Source organism: Protobothrops mucrosquamatus, unplaced genomic scaffold (genome assembly GCF_001527695.2).
Source record: "Protobothrops mucrosquamatus isolate PMUCROS unplaced genomic scaffold, P.Mucros_1.0 scaffold_168, whole genome shotgun sequence".
Classification (NCBI taxonomy): Eukaryota; Metazoa; Chordata; class Lepidosauria; order Squamata; family Viperidae; genus Protobothrops; species Protobothrops mucrosquamatus.
In genome coordinates this window covers 1,576,563-1,599,937 of record NW_015386244.1, presented here as the reverse complement: position 1 = coordinate 1,599,937, position 23,375 = coordinate 1,576,563, and the positions used below count along the sequence as shown (strand labels likewise).

Here is a 23,375-nt window from a genome sequence, read left to right as displayed (position 1 = left end):
TAATAGTAACATGATTTTGTACCATCCTAATAATAAAGGACTTCTATTTTCTGGATATTGAGAAGTTGTTGACCTGACATTCTTTGCACATCAACAATAGCATTTGTTAAAGTGCCTCCCCCACTCACACTCAGAAAGCTTATTAAGTGGTTTTTCTTTTATTAGCTATAAACAGCTTCCTGTTTATATCATAATCCCTTTGCTTATACTAACAACACCGCAATGCCACTGCATTTAATGTTACTGTACTCTGGCCTATAGGCATGTGATACTGTGGAATTCTATGCTCTCCTAAACATGAGTGATTTTTTTATAATTCCTAACTCCACTGTGCTGAAGCTGCATATTTTTTCTGCACAAGCCCAGGGCTGTTACAGTAAATCATTGCCAATATGCATCCAGTGTGAACATCTATTTCAGTGTTTATATTTTATCCACCAAAATAACTTTTTAACTAAAATCTGTTTTTGCTTTATTGTTTTGTTATGTGTTCTGCTCCACAGAACAATTCTTGTCACTTTTATATTACAATTGAAATACCGTATTGATATTGTAGGAAAAATTTATATTTATCCTAATACTGTATTGTAATTATAGTAAAAATTCTATCTATCCTAAAATATGCTTCTAATTAAATACCTGATAGCACATCATCAATCAATCAATGATTTTATCTTAATCATGTTAAAGTAAGGGTAGATTCTTTTTCAGTCTATCTAACAAGCAGTTTAAAATTTATTCATTTATAAAAATCAGCAATACACTTAAAATAAATCACTTTATTTTCTAAGTGCTGCTGTTTTTTCAAAGTTTAATAGACTAATATTGGTTTATCAGAGGCTTGATTTTTTAAAACAAAGTCTTTTAACTGTAGTGGAGTTTAGAATTGCTCTGGGCAAATTTCATTGACCCATATAATTGAATACAGCACTGTTTGTGTGTGTGTGTGTGTGTGTGTGTGTGTGTGTGTGTGTGTGTGTGTGTGTATTTAAAGGACAGAACAATACAGTTCCTTGGAATTTACCTTTGTTTTAACTATTTGGGATCAAAAGAGAAAATTTATTGTCAAGAACTATTTTTACCTGTTTTTAATTGCTGCTAATAATAAAGAGAAGGCTACTTTTGTATCTTGACTATGGAGGGACGCCTGAAAATTGATTTCTGAATGTAGATAATTGTTCATGGTTGAGACATAAAAGAGCTAAAATTTTGTAATTGACCAAGTCTTTCTTTTGCAAAAAAAGCATGCTTTTCTTTGAAATAAATGTCACAGTAGTTACACTATAAATGTTAAAGTTCTCTTTAATTATCTGTCTTTGGCCCAGCTCCATTTTTGCCTATAATCATTATTATTTTTAGATTCCTAAAACAGTATATAATAACTGGTAATATTAGTACCAATATTTTAGCAACTATAGATTAATGAACAGTATTTCACATGCTGTTTTTGAAAAATTATATAGCTCTGTAGCTACAACTCTGTTTTCTTAATTGGTGTACTTACATTTCATTAAATATTTTTTGCAGCTGTGGCACATAGTATTAAATAATTTCTTTGCAGTGTAACTATTGTAGCAAATATAAATGATGACAAACATATTTAACATAGTGCCCCAAATTTTAGCACCAAATTGTATCCAAAATGCCTTTCTTCACTCTTAACAATGTAACTAGAAGTCTTATACTTTTGCAGGTGTCCCCAATCTGGTAACCTTTTTATTTAATTTGTTTGCAGATATGCATACAATAGTTTTTTTTAGTAAATGCTTGAAATGTGTCTTAAAATATTCTTAAAATTCTACTAAAATGAATTATTTTAGCAATCTGTGGTGGTGTTTTTTCATTTTCATTTAAAAATACACAGTGCTAATAATTTGTTCCTGAAATTTCCTAATCTGGAAAAGAATGCTGCAATACAAACCAACCCGTACAGTGTTTGTATGCGGTGTGTCCTCAAATAAAGTAGGAGTCATTAGGAAACATTGAATCAAATATATGTATGCCTCAAGTTATGATGACAGTTAGGACTGGGATTGCTGTTCCTAAGCAATAGGGTCATAACATGTGATGTCATATGACTGCATCATTTAGTGATGGCAATCCCAACAGGCAGAAAATGACGGGAGTCTCAGGTAAGACAGAAGCGGGAGTTGGGAAGCCCTGGGAGATCTAATATAGGCCATGCATGAGTTGAGGGAGGCCAGGGGAGGAAGGGTGTAGTGCTACATAATGCAGGAAGGCTGTGGTGTCTAGGGTGCAGTGCAGTGTGAGCGAAAGTAGACTGTGGGGTGGAAGGTACAGTGCAGCAGAAGGGCAGGAAAGCCAAGGGAAGGAGGGCATAGTGCAAGCCTGGGAAAACCAGGGGAACATACAGGAGTAACTTGTGACTTTCCCTGTTGGCTTTTTCATTGAAGCCATTGGAGGAGGTTGCAAATGGCAATCACATGATTACAACTCCCTGCAAAGTTGTAATCTTGAACTTGGCATTCAAGTGCCTGGATTGTGATCATGTATCCACAGGGGTGCTGTGATGGCCAGAATTCAAAGGTCAGTCGCACATCCATTTTTTTAGCGCCCCTGTACTAATGGCAAAAATCTGTAGTAGAAGTATGAACAGAATTGATTCCAAATCTATCTTTCTTTTACTCATAAATAATCAAATCTGATTATAATATTGCGGATTGTACTAATGGATCAGACATGTTTAGAGCAGATTCAACCACTTGCAGATCTATGGCAAAGAAGTGAGATTGGGGTCATTGAAATATATAGCGGCACTCTCAAGCCAGGACAAAACTCAGGCAGGGGAGATGAAGGAACTCAGAGATAATCCAAAGACATATTGAATAATTGTATTGGATAATAGCCAAGTGGTAAAACTGAGATATAAGCCGAGATGGGTGAAAACAGAAATTTGACAGATCTGATAGAGTAAAACTTCAATTGTAGAAGTATGATAAAAGTAAGTTGTTGAAGTAATATATGATATAGATAAATTAGAATAATACTGTATGAATAAGTACTTTAAAATAATGGAAATTACTTTGATATATTCTACTCAAATGAATGATCAGGAGTTGCATAAACATTTTTTTAATGTTTGCAAACAACCTACATTAATACAAAGTACACTGCATTCAAATTAGCCCAGATGATCTTGAAGTAATATTGATTCCATATATCTTTCTAGTTTATTTTGGAACTTTGTATAAGTTGTCTCAATATAATAACTTAAACAGAGCTTTATTTAATTTTACTAATATATATATGTGTTCAGATATCAATATCAATCCAATTATTAATATGGTATTTCTCCGATTCTTAATATAACTCTCCAGATCAGAATCCATTCGTAGGAACTGTTGTCTGGTTGAAAGCCCTAGTATTCTTTTGTAGGTTTGTTGTAGTCATGCTGATTTTATTTTATGTTATTCTAAATAATCAAAACCAAGAATAAATATGATAAGATAAAATCTAGGACGCATTGGTTTTTTTTTCCTGATTTCCTTTCCCTGCAGTTGCCAAGTAGATTCAAGCCATTTTCTAACTTGATTGTTTTTTGTTGTTGTTAGCTTTTGCTGTCACACCAAATTCTGCTGACAGAAAGACAGATGGACAGAGCCCAAAATCCATTTACATAATTTCTTTCTGAAGGTCCATTGGTCTGGGAAAAAATAAAAAGGAGTAGAGAGCAGGTTTGAACTATTACAGTCTGTCAGCAGGATAACTTTCCTAACACAGAACAAAACAAGACCTTATTTTGTACAGCAGAAGTCAACAAAAGAAAATTGGGCCACATCTGGTTTTAAGATGTATTTCTTTTTATTCATTATTTGACCTGTAGCCTAAATTGGGCCATTATGATAAACCATTTGGCGCCCTTAAGACTTGGTTATTCCAGCTTGCAGGACTGGCCTAGGGTAATTTTTAGAGGGGTTTTAATTATATTTTAATTGGACTACGTTTAAATATTTCTTTTTAATTAATTTTAATTCTGTAATTGTTATTTATGTATTTTTAATCGATTGTCAGCCGCCCTGAGTCCGCAAGGAGAAGGGCGGGATATAAATTTAANTCAGAGATAATCCAAAGACATATTGAATAATTGTATTGGATAATAGCCAAGTGGTAAAACTGAGATATAAGCCGAGATGGGTGAAAACAGAAATTTGACAGATCTGATAGAGTAAAACTTCAATTGTAGAAGTATGATAAAAGTAAGTTGTTGAAGTAATATATGATATAGATAAATTAGAATAATACTGTATGAATAAATACTTTAAAATAATGGAAATTACTTTGATATATTCTACTCAAATGAATGACCAGGAGTTGCATAAACATTTTTTTAATGTTTGCAAACAACCTACATTAATACAAAGTACACTGCATTCAAATTAGCCCAGATGATCTTGAAGTAATATTGATTCCATATATCTTTCTAGTTTATTTTGGAACTTTGTATAAGTTGTCTCAATATAATAACTTAAACAGAGCTTTATTTAATTTTACTAATATATATACGTGTTCAGATATCAATATCAATCCAATTATTAATATGGTAGTTCTCCGATTCTTAATATAACTCTCCAGATCAGAATCCATTCGTAGGAACTGTTGTCTGGTTGAAAGCCTAGTATTCTTTTATAGGTTTGTTGTAGTCATGCTGATTTTATTTTATCTTATTCTAAATAATCAAAACCAAGAATAAATATGATAAGATAAAATCTAGGATGCATTGGGTTTTTTCCCCTGAATTCTTTCCCCTGCAGTTGCCAACTAGATTCAAGCCATTTTCTAACTTGATTGTTTTTTGTTGTTGTTAGCTTTTGCTGTCACACCAAATTCTGCTGACAGAAAGACAGATGGACAGAGCCCAAAATCCATTTACATAATTTCTTTCTGAAGGTCCATTGGTCTGGAAAAAAATTAAAAGGAGTAGAAAGCAGGTTTAAACTATTACAGTCTGTCAGCAGGATAACTTTCCTAACACAGAACAAAACAAGACCTTATTTTGTACAGTAGAAGTCAACAAAAGAAAATTGGGCCACGTCTGGTTTTAAGATGTATTTCTTTTTATTCATTATTTGACCTGTAGCCTAAATTGGGCCGTTATGATAAACCATTTGGCATATCATTTAAACAATGTCATAATAAGTCCAAGAATGAAAATGAGAAGTTTTCTTAAATATTTTAGAGAATTAGTTTGGGGATAATCATGAGAATATGAAATAACAGAACAGGTAATTAAACCAAGTGAATGTCTGTTCAGTTAGGAATTCAAATTAAATCTGCTTGAACACATGCAATAAAAGAAAGTTGACTATCTCTGCGAGTACAGTAATTAGTTCCACTGCTGAACTGCTCTTATGGAACATATTTTTTTCTAACATATTCAATAGGAATATGCTGGTGGAAACTGCTAGATAGAATTTAGTGTGTGAGCCTAGGTAAACTTGAATTGGATGAACAATTTCAATTTTGTTTCATACATTTTGGTCAAAAGAATTTCAGGTTCTTTCAGAAATCTCTCAAATTAATTTTCAAGTACATTTTTCAGGTTAGTAAATACGGATAAATAAATATTTAGCATTATTTGGAATAAAAGTTTTAAAAAGATATAATAAAAAGAAACCGACTGTGGTGTTCCCAGTTGGTATAGGCCTACTGAGTCCCATACAAAAAAATCTTGATATAATCTTAGTAAAGATTGTGCAGCATCTTAGAACTCTTAGAAAATTTGCACATTGACAAAATTTCCATTAGTCAATTGCAAAATGCCATGATGCTTGGATACATATATATACTACACTGATACATTATGATATCCTAGGTTCTTGGGATGAACTTGAGGCTAACATCAACTAAAGAACTCTTAGCTGTGACTTCACATTGTTGTGAACAGATAATAATTTATTAAATTTGTATGACAGCTTCTAAAAGAACCTGACTGAGTCTTGACAGTTCAGAACAATCAAAGAAATTACAGTAAAATCGATATAATATAAAAAATAAAAGACAGCAAGTGCAATGAAATTAGCAATATCACTCTCCCTCGCCAAAGACCTGGGCTAGGAGCCAGGTTTTTATGCCTCTTCTAAACAAAAGCAGATTGGGGTCCATCTGAATCTTGTTCCAAATAGCAGGTAATGTTGCAGAAAAGGTGTGCTTCTGGGTCTTGAGAACTGATGTTGTCTCATAAAAAAAACCAGAGTAAACCCAGAATCAGCTGGAAAGATGTTATGTGAGACAGATGATTCTGGGAACTAGAATGGTCACCCAACAATCAGGGAAATCTAGGAGTTTAAGTTCAGATAAATCAATTTTAAGGATTTTGAAAACATTTTCATGGAAACTGCTGATGTTTTCATTTTCCAGTAACATTATACTTAAGATATTTTTACAAGCACGTTTAAAAGAATATAAACTTTTAAACTTGGAATGGTATTTTTCCCTTATTCTTTTAATAAATAATGTAGTTTTTAAAAAAATAAAAAGAAAAAACATGCTTTAAATAGTTCAAAAATGTCTGGTGATGTGCATTTTGCAGAAAACAATACTGTAACAAATCATTAATCAACTAAGTACTATAATCCTCCTTATCGGGTAATACTTACTTGACCTCCAGCTATATACAGCACATCACAACAGTATTAGGCTGTAGCTCCTACCTCATGTTCTTTGTAACTTTTCTTCTAGATCACAATTCAGATTAGAGACTAGCTATTTTAAAAACCTGTTCCCTTCAAATATTCATTAATTTGTATTTAAGGTCGGGAACCTATATGAAAAGGCTATTTTGGGCTCCTAAAACAAATGAAATTGTATATGGTATCCTCAAATCTATCAGGATTTAGTGAAGCTATAGGATGCCCAGAAACTGATACTCCTGATTTCCCAGATGTGCAGTGGCTGATCAACAGGTAAAGAAAGACCTTTGTATATTACTATGAAACTAATAAAATCTTGTATAATCAGAGAAGAATTTTGAAGGAAACAATATGTTAAAAAGAAATGTAAGCCTAACTGTTTTATATTTTAGCAAGTATATTCACCGAATTCATGATTTTAAAGAGTGTTACTGTGACCTGTTTGTTTATCGACTTTACAGTTGGAATTTTGAAATACAATTGATATTTGGCTAATAGAAACAGCATACTGTATTTAAAATATGATTTGGTTTCCTTGTATTGTACTTAATAAATGCTAAGAAAAGGATGCCTAGTAGAATACTTTCTTTTCTAAGAAATAATTAAAAATGGATTCAAATTTATATGCTTAGAGTATAAGTCTTATTATATTACAAATGATATCTGAAATTTCAGTGGGTCTATTTGAAATGTGGCTAAGTTGGTATTCAATTCCCTTTTCTCATTTTATCAATTAGTATATTCCATTACAAACTCTTTTTATATAATGAGAAGTTGATAATTTAGATGAGATCCTTGTAATATTTTTTCCTTTGAAACAAAGTACCTTATTATCCTAGGTTGCATTTTGAAAACAAGCGGGCATGATGTAAATAATAATAATAATATAATATTTTTGTAAAATGTAGTTTACAAAAAATTCAAGAGATTAATGAGATGGATTACATTTAATAGAGATCACTGTATAGTTCCAGTATGATTTTAATTAGATTTAAACGTAGTACGTTTTAAGGACTAAAGTTTTCATACCTGCTTTTGTGGTTGGTCATTATCATTAGTTTCATGCACATCAGCTTCTTAGTTTCAGTTTATTTATTTTGAAAGGTAATGTGAAAATACTTGACATTTATATTAGTTAGCAGATTTATGCTTTGAATTCTTTTTTTTCTTTCACAAAATGAGTGAAAAACAGTAATTAAGTATACGGTAGTTGGAATTTTCCAAAACCTATTTGTATTTATTCAATTTTCTTTGTGTTATTTTATTGCATCTGGTATTAATCTGAGGCATTTTTGTTGGTAATATATTAGTAAATATTTAGAATGTAAAAATGTTTTCATGGTTATTATCTTGGTAAACTTTGTACAGAGGTCCTATAAGACATAGAAGGTAAGAGGTTAAGTCTACTACCGAGAGTTAGTAACATTAATATAGCAAGTTAGAAGATATTTTATGTTGCATGCAAATGCATTAAAAATTATACTTGGGAAAGATACAATTTGATAAAGGCAAATTATGTGGAGGAAAGACTGCGTAACTTATGCAGAATTCTATATAGGTTAACATATATGTATAATCAGTGCTTTTTTTGTAAAAAAAAAAAAAAAGCTGCCAGAACTCACACATGTCATACAACCCGCCTTGACTACCCTACAAGGTTCCATCCAAAAAAGGTGCCGGAACTCCGTTCTGGGCGTTCTATGAGAAAAAAAAGCCCTGTGTATAACAATGCACATTATCTCTATTCATTGTGGATGTAAATAATGACATTTGAATCTCTGCTGTCTATACTTTGAATACTATATTTTATAACAAGTATTGCAAAATTGTATAAAGCTGGCATACACAGTCCTTAAGTATTTGACTTTGTAGAACTTAAAATAACATTCATCTATTAGAGTTGTTATGAATAGTTAGGTTATGTAAAGAAAGCAACACATTATTGTAGCTCAGTCATTTGGAATAAATAATTTCTGAATTAATTTGTAATATATACATTTTTAGTAATTTTTCTTTTCTTTTTAACTGCTTAGAAAAAGAAGCCCATCAATACCCAGGGATCAGAACAGAAGTTTCAATCAGCTGGAGGAGAGAGACGACTATTCACAGTATGCAACATCAGATGCTGCAATGCCAAGATCACCATCAGATTATACAGACAGACATTCACAACATGGGTTGCAACCATATGAAGAACCTGAAATTGATGACTATAGGAATTCTAGTAGGAGAAATCGCAGACGTTCAAGGGAATATCCTTTAGAGGAAGATGACATGCAAAATAGAGGGGAATATGAAAGGCAGCGGAGGGAAGAAGAATATCAAGCACGATACCGAAGTGATCCTAATTTGGCTCGTTATCCTGTCAAACCACAACCATATGAAGAGCAAATGCGTATTCATGCTGAGGTCTCACGTGCACGTCATGAAAGAAGGCACAGTGATGTGTCTTTGGCCAATACTGAATTGGAAGATTCCCGGATTTCGATGATGAGAATGGACCGACCATCAAGGCAAAGGTCTGCATCTGAACGCAGAGCTGCCATGGACCAGCGTTCATATTCAATGGAAAGAACTCAGGGACTAAGTCCCAATCGGCAGAGATCCGCAAATCACAGTCCTCCAACACCTAGGAGGAGTCCAATACCTTTTGATAGACCAGATATGAGGAGAACTGATCCATTAAGAAAACAGCATCATTTAGACCCAAGCTCAGCTGTACGGAAGACAAAACGTGAAAAAATGGAAACCATGTTAAGAAATGATTCCTTGAGTTCAGATCAGTCTGAATCAATTAGGCCTCCACCACCAAAGCCTCATAAAACAAAAAAAGGAGGTAAAATGCGTCAGGTGTCATTGAGCAGCTCTGAAGAAGAGTTGGCTTCTACACCAGAATATACAAGCTGTGATGATGTAGAAATTGAAAGTGAAAGTGTTAGTGAAAAAGGTAAGGCCTTTTTTTCTGTTTGCCCTTTAAGTAGATGGCAATTTATTTTAGGTGGGGTATTTGAAATTACAATAGAAGTAAACTGTCACAACTGAGGTTAGGTTCTTCATGCTGATGTTTTAAAATGTGGTTTTGTCTAATTTCAGTAGAGCTTTACAAATGAATTTTGGGTATCTTCTCTTTTTTAAAAGTTTTAAATCTACATAAATCCAGTATTTGATAGAACATTTTTGTTTTTAATTGCTTTTTATAAACATGGTTGAATGAAATTATAGATTAGCTCTTACATTTCTGACTAACTGGGCATCCTAGTTTAAAACCAAACACAGGGAACCAGCTGGAGTAAGTGGATAGCATTGAATTGTGTCAATTGTGTCAAGATAACATACTTCTTAGAGGCTGTTTATTGGTTTCTTGAGTGCTCTCACATACATATAAAACACAAAAAACTATTATTTTTATTATGGCAAAAATCCCAATTTCTATATTATGGTATATTATTTTTGTATTATTCTGTTTTATGGTGGATCTTATAGCAACATCAGGAAGATCAATTTAAATCAATAAAATAGAATTAGGGAAAGGCTTAAACACCTTTCCTACATTAATATTCATGTCTTGATACAGTTCAACCTAACCCCAGGGGCAGCTTTAAGTTTTAAAAATCAAGAGAGTTAATTACCCCCATGTTATATGTAATTAAAACAGTGCAATAAAAAAACCAACTTTTAATTTTAAAAAATCTACTATTCTTTGTTCATTAATAATTGATAAGAATTGGCTAAAATTAGTGAAGTTGACAGATTTAAAGTAATGAACTAAAGATATTGATAATTCTAGATTTCATCTGTCTGGGTAGGAAATTATATGCTTTTAAATGTGACATTTGAATGCAATGATATCAAAGTGTTCCAGGGTAAGTGAAGTGTTTATAAAAAGTGAAATTCTGTAACATAGTATATTAGAATATAGCATAGTAAATTTAATTTGTGTTGTTTCCCCCCCACTAAACCGCATATTATTAATATTCTTAAATTATTACACTTTGAGTTTTTACATGCAAATAATCTGGGAAAATTGGTTCTTTGATTCTTAACAATGTACTGTAATTGGATGTCTTTTTCTTTCCTGTCAAGCTTTAACTATTATAAAGATTTAAACTTCCACAACTATGGAGTTAAATAATTAAAACCAAAACATTTACGCTCTATTTAAGAGTTGTATCGCTAGATTTATGTTTTATATTTATATCAGGAATCTAAATATGTTTACTTGAAAATAAAAAAATATTTATCTCCTTGAGGTGTTCTTTGGACTGCAACATTTACCTTACAATGATATTTCTGTGTTGCTGTTTTGAAGAAATATATTTGTGGTATAAAGGAAAAAAGAGCTAAAATCTGAATTTTTATAAATTATAAACGTTGCTACTCTAAGAGCACACATACATTTTTTCCTCATGAACAAGCTCAGAATGTACAATGGAAAGTCACTTCTGGTGAGAAATAGTGAACTGATATTCCATGAAGAGCAGGAGACATTACAGTTGAAAACAGCAGTTGTATGCAGGATCTGGACTGCTGAAGCCTCTCTGGAGAAAGGAGAGATCTAGAAATCACCCATATGTACTTTAAACAGCTGGGTTTTTTTTTTTTAGTAAATAGGAAATGAGTTTTTTGTGATCAGCTCTCAAACAGCTGAGATTCATAGAATTCCATCAAGCTTATAGCCTTCAATATAGCCTACAATGGACTTTAAGTTCAACCAAATCTCACAATTACTTTGTATTTAATTTTTTTTACTGTTCTATAAAGATTGAGAAATTTCAGAATTACAGGTTTTATTGTATTCATTGTGTAAGCCTTTAATCCTTTAAGAAAAAAGGTTTTAATTACTTAATTACTAGTTTAAGGTTTTGAAAAAGAAAAAAAAATGGAATATTCTGCAAAATGGTGATTGGAATGTTGATTTTAGAAATCTTAAAATGGACTAAGGGCTCAGATAGAGTTGAATTAAGACTTGAAAATTAATTAAATCCTTCCTGTGAGAAACTTCCCATGTTTACACTTGGGAGCAAAAATAACTTAATAAGATAACTAGAAGGCACCAGAAGGAAACAAATACATCTGTGGATCCAATGAAAAAGAACAATTATTGGATTCAGAAAATAATTTTAAAGACATCTGCTATTATAGATATATTGGATGGTGTCATAGAAGAGGAACAAGCTTCATTAGATAAGCTGAAATTGATTTCAATGTGAATTTAAAACAGAAAGAGGAAATATTGGATACACAAATGAAACCAGCTGATGTTCTAACAAAAAGACACACATACTAAATCAGAAGAGTAATGTGGAGAACCTTTTTATATGGATTTTATCAAGGGGCTTGATTTTGTGAGAAGAGACAATGAGAATATGACGAGTGACTTGGATATTTTCTTTATGGTGGATATTCAAAAGGATCTTGCTAAAGTTGTCAATGACTTTGAGAGAAGAAACAAAGTGGGGTATTAAAAATGTCAGAAGAAAAAGGAAAGAATACAAAGTTAATTTATTAGATCAAGGTTAAAATTGATGGACTGTTATTTCCATTAAGGTTTAATGGGTTTTTTTTTGTTGACTAGCTCTGGATGATTATGTTTTAAAGGTATTGATTATCTTTAAGAGATAAAGAGACAATGTTGCATTTTAAGTATCCGTGTTTAATAAATGCAAAAAAAGGATTTAAAGTGGGTTTATTAGATATAGAGTGTAATAGTTATGTTGTTGTTTCTGATAACCCTTAATGAACTTCTGCTGATCAAGATGGAGTGATACTTTAATGATCTATTTGAGGAGAATGGGTGGTATTTGGAATGAAGAGATGGCTTGTTTTATTTTAAGAAACTGATGAGTTGTTAATGTTAATTATAGTTGCTGGTGATGAAGGGATAGGTTTCTTCTTTCTTTTTCTTTTTTTCTGCACCTTTTATTTTTATTTTTCATTTTCATTTTTTTTATAGTTTGTACATTTTTTCTATATAATCTTTAATAAAATTATTGTGTAAAAAAGAATGTGTCTTTTTATTTTTAATCCTTCTTTTGGGTCTTTTAGCATTAGGACCTTCTATATTAGTTGAGATTTATGGACAAGATATGAAAAATAAAAGAGAAGAAGGGACTGAAATTCTGTGCCACGTGCTCATCACATCATGCTTTTGAATATTTCTCAGATTGTAGTACAACAAACATAGATAGAATACAATCTCTGTAGGCATTCATTCCAATCATAATGGCCCTTCATATTGTTGCTGGGATTGTGTTGGGAAAAGGACTCATTCAAATAGACCAGGGGTCTCCAAACTTGGCCCTTTTATGACTTGTGGATTTCAACTCCCAGAATTCCTCAGCCAGCGTGCCTGGCTGAGGAATTCTGGGAGTTGAAGTCCAGAAGTCATAAAAGGGCCAAGTTTGGAGATCCCTGAAATAGACTAAGTCTGACCTAAATCTCTAAAATCTAAATGTATCTTCTGCTGAATCAAAAGATACCCACAATGGTATCACTGATAAAATGTAGAAGTTAAATAAAGTGATTGAAAAAAAATCAGCCCAGAGAAGTTGTAAATGTCAAATTTACCCTTCCAAAGTTATTTATTTATGTGTGAAATACAGGTAGTTCTTGACCTCTGACCATTTGGTCAGTGATTGTTCAAAGCTACAAGTTATAAGGGGTCCTTTGAGTTCAAGCTTTCAAAGTATTCCTGTGGTCATGTGATCACAATCTGAGTGCTTGTCCACCCGTTTGCCCTTAAAACCTGTTGTCAAGTGTCGAGGAATCACATCATGGCCATTTGCAACCTACCCTACCAGCTTCTCCAGAAAGTTAGTTGGGAAGCCGGAAAGGATATTACAGGTCATAGGGGTAAGCCTTCCCCACCTGTGTAACCTCCCGACACCCCTCAGCATTTGTGCCATGATGTCTATTTCCCTGATTCATGCAGCGCTCTTGTAAACGCTCTGTGATTTACGTGGTGCCTCTTTTACACACTCTTGGACCTTTCTTTACTCCCTTGCACACCCTCACTGACTCTTCTCCCACACCCCCATGCCCCCATATATCTGCCTGCAGGCCTGGAATTTATAACCCTAACCCTTTCCCTAGTGATTTTGGTTGTAGGGAGTCAGCAGGAAGTTGCCTTGCCTAACGGCCATGGGATTCAATTAACAACAGCAACTATGACTGCATGGATTGCTTTAAAGCGCTCCATGGCATTGGACCTGGCTATCTCCGAGACCGCCTTCTGCCACAGATTCCCTCCCATAGACCGGTACGCTCCCACAGAGTGGGTCTCCTCAGGGTGCTGTCGGCGAAGCAATGTCGGCTGGCGACCCCCAGGGGGAGGGCCTTCTCTGTGGGTGCCCCCACCCTCTGGAACGAACTACCCCCCGAGATCCGGATGATTCCGGATCTCCTTACTTTCCGCCGCACTCAAGACATGGCTTTTTCAGCAAGCGGGCCTGGCCTAGGGAGGATTTTAAACCGGGTTTTTTTAAGAATAATTTTAACTGCACAACTTTAAATATTGGTTTAATTTGGTTTTATCTGGTGGGGGTTGTAAACATGTCTATGTTTTTAAATATGTTGTGAGCCGCCCTGAGTCCCGTCGGGAGAAGGGCGGGATATAAATCAAAACAAATAAATAAATAAATAAATAAATACTAAGTGATGTGGTCACACTTTGCAAGCATATTGCTTAGCAATGGAAATTCCAGTCCCAGTTGTTGTTTCAAGGACTAGTCCGGGGGTAGGCAACCTTGGCTTTTTTTATGACTCGTGGACTTCAACTCCCAGAATTCCTGAGCCAGCATGGCTGGCTCAGGAATTCTGGGAGTTGAAGTCCACGAGTCATAAAAGAGCCAAGGTTGCCTACCCCTGGACTAGGCTATCTGAACATTTATACCTTTAACACTCTGTGTTTAAATGATAGCATACGTATGCATTATTATTATGTTTTTAATTCCATCTTTTTTTAAAATATGTGGTCAACTCAAGGTGGTGAATGCAGCTAATACTTCTGCATCCTACTTTTTTCATAATCGCAACCCTATAAGGTTATTTGGGCTGAGAGAGAGTGACTGGTCCAGAGTCACCCAGCTTAGAATTCACAGTTTCCAGGTTTTCAGATCAGCACCTTAACCACTGCATGGAACTGGCTGAACAAATTATGCCCTGCTGCAGATCTGTTGTGATAAGATGCAGGCCATTGTCCATATTAGCAGGTAATTTAGCTAATAAATGTCAACAGTTGAGCTGCATGAAATTCAATTACTTACTAATTATTGATACTTCTGATATTTTATAACTCAATTTTTGCTTTAAACATTTGAGCCAACAAAAAATAATGGACTTTCAAGTGTTTTTATTGGTTTTAAATTTGAAGAATTATTTAAGAATCCTAAAAGAGTTATAGGGAGCCTGTTTGGTGTAGGAATAATGCTAGAAAGTAGGAAACTGTGAGTTCTAGTCCTGTCTGAGTCATAAAACCCCTCTTTCTTAGTCCTATGAAGAAAGCAATAGCAAACCACTTAACAAAATTCTTGCCAAGAAAACTTCAGAGATTATCCAGGGAATCTATAGAATAATGGCAAAATAAGCTATCGATGTGAAAACTAAACTCATATTTGAAAAACAAGTGTGCTACAAAATGTAATTCAATTTGGAAAACATTTAATTCAATTTGGGGATTATAATTCTACAAATGGACAGTCAAACTTTCTCTTAATAGAAGGCTTTAACATAGTGATTCATTATACTTGCTGTTGTTACTAGATGAATATCAACTCAATTGTTGTAATTTTCTGAAGCTTACATTGATACAACACTTCAATATGTGGCACTAAATATTTTTTATTTATGTTGTTTGTAGATTTCTTTTTCATTTAATTTTTCTTTTTTATGTTTCCTGATTCTAAAATAAATAAAGACACTGGGGAAAACAGGAAAGTACAAGTACAAAAAGTACAAAATTAATTAAAATCTACATCTGTTGAGATACATAATTTTTCTTAAAATATTTTTCTGGACACATTTCTCTAATACTTATATTTGAATGTAGCTCTCCTTAATTTATTCTTAAGTGCAGTTGTCCACAATTATACTTTTCACAGACATCTTTTTGATATAACTGTCCTAAATAGGTTATATGCCCATTTTGTATTGCATTGTCCTGGCCGTCAAGTTAGTTAATTAGTCATTCAAATGGTAAGCCCATCTGACAAGTGGGCATACTGAATCTGCTATATTATGTTTCTCAATGGTGCATGGTGGTGGCAGCATCATGCTGTGGGGGTGTTTTTCAGCAGCAGGGACTGGGAGACTGGTTGAGGGAAAGCTGAATGGAGCAAAGTACAGGGATATCGTCAATGAAAACCTTTTCCACAGTGCTCAGGACCTCAGATTGGACTGAAGGTTCACTTTCCAACATGACAATGATCCAAAGCACACAGCTAAGACAACACAGGAGTGTCTTAGGGACAGCATTTTGAACATCCTAAAGTGGCCCAGGCAGAACCCTGACTTGAACCCTATTGACCATCTCTGGAGGGACCTAAAAATGATTGTCCACTGATGGTCACCATCCAACCTGACTGAGCTTGAGAGGATTTGCAAGGAAGGAACGGCATAAAATCCTCTAATCCAGGTGTGCAAAGCTTGTTGCATCATACCCCAAAAAACTCGAGGCTGTAATTGCTGCCAAAGATGCCTCAACAAAGTACTGAGTGAGGGGTCTGAACACTTATGCCAATGTGATATTTCAGTTTTTTCTTTTTAATAAATTTATAGACATTTCTAAAATTCTGTTTTCACTTTGTCATTATGGGGTACTGAGTGTAGAATAATGAGAAAAAAAATGAATTTCAACAAGTGTGGAATCAGGCTGCAGCATAACAAAATTGACCAAAGTGAAGGGGGGTCTGAATAGTTTCTGAATGCACTGTATATCTGATATACAAGGTTGTATTGTAATGCAATATTTTCTAATGCTGTGCTGTACTTAGATGATTTTAAATATAGGAAATTGCTAGCCTCTGAGCATACTTGGCCTTAATAAGCCTTGAATCCCAACCCCAGCCAAGTTCTTCTCAGTGCAGCTCTAGATTTGTACTTCATGACTTCTGGTTATCTGTATAGTGGTGAGAGCGATGCTGCTTTTGTAGCTGCAGGGATTGGACTCCTGTTCAAAGTCCATTTCAAATAGTCTATAGATGGGGGCTTTGAGATCTGATGCTGCCTTACTACTATTGTCTCCATTACTGCCTGATGTACCTTTTATCCAGTGCTTTTTTTCTAAAAAAAATAAAAATAATGCCGGAACACACATATGTCATACAACCTGCCTTGCCTACCCTACAAGGTTCCATCCAAAAAAGGTGCCGGAACTCCGTTCTGGGCGTTCTATGAGAAAAAAAGCCCTGCTTTTATCTAAGAATGAATGCTTAGCCAAAGTCATGACTCTTAATGATTTCTTTCTTGCCCTCTTTGAATAATTAGCTGATCAAAGGGACTTATGATTGGTCCCTGAAGTTATGACCATTGCAGTATCCTCACCGTCATGTGATAAAAATTTGGGCACTTGGAAGCCCACCCGCACTTAGACTGCAGGGTTCTTTCAACTCCCCTCACTCACCTGTCTCCCCCATCTATGCCCTTTGGGCCCCTGCACTCCATAGCCTCTGCCACTCTGCTGCCACTTTCTCCTGCTGCTGACCAGGCAGCCCAGCCTGGCTCCTTGCTCCTTATGCCAGCTGTATAAGGCTTTTTTCCTCATGGCAGTTTCCTCATGAGACCTGGAAATGATGGCCTCAAGTGACCAGCAGCAGCCTTGCGAAAGATCAGGCTAGTCATGTGGGAGAAAGAAGACAACAGTCAGCTATGAATGCAGGGGCCAGGCTGGGCATGGCAAGAAGACTCTGAGCTACAGTATGGCAAGCAGCCAAAGAGCCGTGTGGTTCTGGGGTTGCTTGCTGGCCAACAAGGCAGGGTATAGGGTGGTTTTAAGGGCAGAGACTGGGGGAATATTTACAGTCCCTTGGAAGAACTGAGGCTTGGGTTAGGAGGAATCAAGCCCAGAGTGGCTTGTATTGGAGTGAGTCCTTGCCTAATGGTGGAATTTACTTAATGACAGCAATGGGGAGTGTCAGGATTGCCTTTGCCATTGTTGGGTGATGTGCTTTATCATCATATTGCTTAGCAATGGAAAATCCAGTTTGTGGTCACAAGTTGTGGACTACTTGTACAGCATAGTTTTTGCATACTTGTAACCCCTTTTTCTGCTTCCTTTTCAACATAAGCCGTCATAATACACAGTTCAATTAAATTATGTATGATAAATTGGCATTGCGATTTATATCTGCTTCCTCCATTAGCGTCTGCAGCAAACTGTGGTGATGCTGAATGAAACAAATGCAATGATACAATGATGCAAATGTATAGTATTACTTTTAGACTCTAACACTTAATACATGTAGTCCTCTGCTTACAACCACAATTGAGCCCAAAATTTATATTGCTAAGCAAAACTTTGTAAGTGAATTGTACCCCATTTTATGAACTTTCTTGCCATAGTTGTTAAGTAAATCACTGCAGTTGTTAAGTTGGTAACACAATTGTTAAGTGAACCTGGTTTCCCCATTGACTTTGCTTGTCAGAAGGTCACAAAAAATGATCATATGACCCCAGAACACTGCAAATAAATATGAACCAGTTGCCAAGCATCTGAATTGTGAGAAAAATGGTCATAAGTCACTTTTTCAGTGCCATTGTAACTTCAAAATGTCACTAACTGAATGAGTGTAAGTTGAGGACTACCTGTATATATAAAGAAAACTGGGATATCTTTGCAAAGATTGTTTTCAATGCTTGACTTTTCAAAATATGAAATTTAATTTGGACCTTAAAGATTGTTTTATATTCCTGATAGTTACCGATAAACTTTTTAATTATATAAGTTGGGTAGCATACATATTTTGTCTCTTACTTTTATAACCTATATAAACTAATTTGAATTATGCATTGGAATTTGTTTGTTATTTATAGAAATAATCTTATTGGATGCAATTTATTTACTAGCATATCATTAGTAATTAAATTATACAGCTTTGTGCCAACTGGTAAGAAAAGATATTTTAAGACATCTGGATATGTTTAATATAGCCATCTATCTATTAAATACATAGATTAGTGGAAAATGAAATGAAAATGACAAAGTATCATATGGCATTTTAAAGATTAGAAGATTTATGTAGGTTTAATCCTCGTCAGCAATCTCTCAAATTTATTACATTTACAACAAAAGAAAACCGATACCCATTCTTTCAAAATGTTGTTCATGGATTCCAGTAAACTGAAATGCAACATTTGATGAATTAATTTTAATTTTAAATCCATCAGTACTACTTTAACATTTTTAAGGACTTTCAACTGTTGATGTTATTATTGGAGATTCCAGCATCTCAGATATCGTTGAAGTAACCAAAGCCCAAGTTGGGCCATCAAAACTTTTTTAACTTGAAAATACTGCCACTGCTATAAACTAGGGCAGGGGTAGGCAACCTTGGCTCTTTTATGACTCGTGGACATCAACTCCCAGAATTCCTGAGTGGCTGGCTCAGGAATTCTGGGAGTTGAAGTCCACGAGTCATAAAAGAGCCAAGGTTGTCTACCCTTGAACTAGGGAGACCACATTCAATTTAAATTTATGAAAAATTCTCAAAGTAATAATTATGTAATGATTAAAAGTCACTATTCCTAGTCCTAGACGGATAACGATTTGTTTAGCAACTGTTTGAAGTTACAGTGGCATTGAAAAAAGTGACACATGACTGGTCCTCAAGCTTACAACCATTGCAGCATCCCTGTGGTCCCGTGATTAAACTTTGGGTGCTTACCAGCCAGCATATACAAGGGCAATTTGGAAATAAACCTCTGTTTGGTTATCAATGACAGACACTCGCAGATACAGAACTTTTATTATACACGTTAGAAAACTACAATATTACGTTACTTTTTGACATAATTGCCATTCAAATTGAGGCACTTGTCATAACGTCTTACAAGGTTTGAAATTCCTTCTGCAAAAAAATCTTCTGCCTGGGAATGAAGCCACTCTGTGACAGCATCGTGAAGTGCATTGACATCCAAGTGGTGTGATGCAAGCCGCTGTTTCATGTGCCTGAAGAAGTGGTAGTCGCTCGGCGCCAAATCTGGACGGGGACAGTGATCAAAAACATCCCAACGGAACTGCTTCAGAAGTTCTTGGGTACGTCTAGCGGTGTGCGGACGAGCATTATCCTGAACCCACACCACACCGGAAGTCAGCATACCCCGATGCTTTAGATATTAAGAACCAACTGATTTCACAGACTTTTTTGTCAATATCCTGCATGAGTTCATCGCTGACTACAATGGGCGGCCACTTTTTGCCCCATCGTGCATGTCACTTCGTCCATTTTTAAACATGCGACACCATTGACACACAACACCTTCACTTATCATGTTTGGTCTGTAAACATTACACAATTCATGATGAATTGCAGCTGCCGAAAGTGTTTTTGCACACAGGAATCGTATTACTGCATGCACTTCACATTTGGTGGGATTTTCCATGGCAGGGTTCATTTTTCATTGATCTAGTGGATGAGTCAATTGCAATACAACCTTCTCCTTCCACTCCTCACTGTCTACTGAATTACTGCACATGACACCATAGGACAGGCGTCACTATCCCTGCCTATTTCTCGCACATGCTCAAATGGAGATTTATTTCCGAATTGCCCTCGTATTTACGACAGTTACAGCATCTCAAGGTCACATGATCACGATTTGCAACCTTCCCAGGCAAAATCATGGGGGAAGCCAAATTTACTTAACAGCCCTGTGATTCACTTAACTGCAGTGATTCACTTAACAACTGAGGCACAAAAGGATATAAAATCGGGTACAATGCATTTAACAATTGCATTGCTTAGCAATGGAAATTCTGGTCCAGGTTGTGGCCATAAGTTGAGGACTATCTTTACTACCTATTTAACTGGTTCTTTTCCAAAGAGTTAAGTATTCATGAGTCTCAATATGAAAATCCAATCTATGCCCCAATAAAGCCCAAAAATTTCTCATATGGGACCATGTTTATGTTTAGAAAAACAAGTAATTCCAATTCTATGCATTGTTTGGAAGCATGCCCATCTGCCCAGAACAAATTGCAAAGTAGATGCAGGTGAGTAGCAAAATTTTTGTGACTGAAGGTTTGAGGCGACTAGTTGGAAACATCCTCACCAATTTGCTATGTTCATCATGACTACTATTTTGAAAATGAATCTTAAGAAAGAAATTTTAACTGATATCATGCTCTTTCTTTGCAGTCACAAAAAGAAGTTACAAAAATGTATTACTTTGTTAATGGAAATGGAAATTACATTATTTCAAGTTTTATATTTGATGCTTTAGTGAACATTTAGAGTATGATTCATTTTGAGGGCTCTTGTTATATAATTTGTTTACTTGGAAATTGGAGAATATGTGGATGCCAGTTATGTAATATGAATTACAGTCATACTGAAGTTTTTCCTCATAAACCTGCCTTTCTTTGTTGGAAGCACTTGCTTGTTTTATATGTTTCAATGTATCAAAAAGAACCAAAATGGAGAGAATATCAGTGTTCCTGTATAAACTTAATTTTGCTTAAAACACTTCAAGTGGAATAAAATTTATTCAGGACCACTAAAGTCATCTCCCTCTGTTTTGGTAGAAGTTTTGTGGGGAGGATAATTTTAGAGATCACCTTCTTAGCTGTAAGGCTACAGATGGTCCTGATAGACGGTCCTGATAGATGGTATTGCTTAATCAGTTGGAACCAGAGTGTGCTAACCTTGCCAGATCGAATCAGACAGGGAGATACTATCTGAAACTAGAATTCTACTAGTATGGAGGAATGCAGGGCACCATAGTGAGAGCATCCCAAAATGTTTTATCGAAGACATTCCAGTTTCAGTGTTATCTTTCATCACTCTCATGTAATATAACATGGTAGGTTTTATGACTCCTCTGCATTATTTTGGTGAGAACACAGTTGTGCGTGTCATAAAAAGAAACTTGGTTTCAACTGTCTTTAAGATATTTTGGTTTCTCATTTAAAATGGACATTTTTTTCCCCCGCAGCAAAAAAGAATACAAATTGTAAATTATTGTGATTGGTTTAACTTCCCTGCAAATAAGCTCAATCACTATTTGGACAAGCTGTTAAGACATATCTAACTAAACTGACTTTTTAAATTGCTCTTAACAGCTTTCTTTAATTTTTTAAAATGCTCTAATGTTGGGTTAGGTGTTTTTATGTTACCATTGTTATATTGTTTTTATTTGTTAGATTTTTAAAAAATAAAAGACAATTTAGCCATATGTGACAGCATTCTACAGATTAAACCTCTGTTTCCTACCAGTGCCTGTTGGTCTTTCAAACTTAATGGTTTGCCTATGTGAATTTGAAATAACAATGAAATTCAGGAATCTATATGCAAACTGACCTTCCAGGTTTGTTCTAGTGATAGAAGCAGCATTTATAATTGATAGAAGGGTGATATAAGACATGTGTTGAATGCTGAGTTGGCTATTGGTAGACAGGTACTACCGGAATGGACTTCTCAATTCCAATCAACACAAAAAAGTTTATAAATAAAATTGCTTGTTTTTTAACTTTGTAGTGTAGAATTTGGGAGAAACAATATCCATGTTTCTTTAGAAATAGAGATATTGAGAAGGAATTGAAGAACAATGGCACTTGCGCTTTTTATCCTATAATATTTATTTTCAGTCTGTGTACTCCCAGTGCTTTTTTTCTAAAAAAAAAAAAAAAAGGTGCCGAAACTCACATACATCATACAACCCTCCTTGCCTACCCTACAAGATTCCATCCAAAAAAGTGCCGGAACTCCGTTCTGGGCGTTCTATGAGAAAAAAAAAGCACTGGTTACTCCTAAGGAAAATGCATCATCATAACATTTACTAAAAACTTTATATAGGCTAACTTGTATGTGATCACAATATGCGATATTATGGAATGTGTTTAAGGAAAATGTAAGTTGAAAGGAGCAGCTTAAATTTGCAAAAGCAAATACCTGCTTTTAATGCATTAATGAATTTGCAATTTTTGTAACTATTAACCCTTGCTTAATCAAACTTTTTGGTAAATGTTATGATGATGCATTTTTTCAGTAATGGAGGTTAAGGGTTAATGCATAGCTAATCACATTCATTGAGTTAATATCACATTTTCATTAGCCTTCATGCAAGATTAGTGCTAAATTAGATTTATGAGAAAAAAAGTAAAGGAAGTAAAGAAAAAACTGTGACTCTTACTATAGAGTGCTTCCTTTTATTTTACACCATTCTCTTACAATCGATTGAAAAGAATTCTCAAGGGCTAGCCAAATTAACTGTTATATTTTGCCATTTGCAGTAGTGTGAATCAGGGCATCTGTATATTGCTAGTATTTGTACAGTGTAGAAAAAATATTTAGCAGTTGCATTGCAACACTTTAGCAGCATTTATTGTTTTTGATTTATCAAAATGATTTACACATATGATCAGTGAAAAGAACCTTGGAAGGATGTATTATTAACCCCTTATTGTAACTATGATGACTTAGGAAATAGTGGGAACTGTCGAATTAGTGCACCTAATATCTACAAAATTAGGCTAGAAATGTTACAAAAAATATTTGAAAGAAAGGTTCTGTG

General features: G+C 34.7%; 1 protein-coding gene across 30 annotated transcripts in view; it reads left to right on the top strand.

The window, feature by feature from the left end:
- RIMS2 (regulating synaptic membrane exocytosis 2) overlaps nucleotides 1-23,375 on the top strand; it is a 255,960-nt gene that overhangs the window by 79,898 nt on the left and 152,687 nt on the right. For 27 of the 30 annotated variants that reach the window (XM_029285266.1, XM_029285256.1, XM_029285271.1 and 24 more), the window contains one exon: nucleotides 8,684-9,597. In XM_029285266.1, the coding sequence (XP_029141099.1) occupies nucleotides 8,684-9,597 (914 nt within the window). Of the gene's footprint in view, nucleotides 1-1,624; nucleotides 1,653-8,679; nucleotides 9,598-23,375 lie in introns of all 30 variants that reach the window. The other 3 variants (XM_029285245.1, XM_029285243.1, XM_029285246.1) reach the window with 1 other exon arrangement.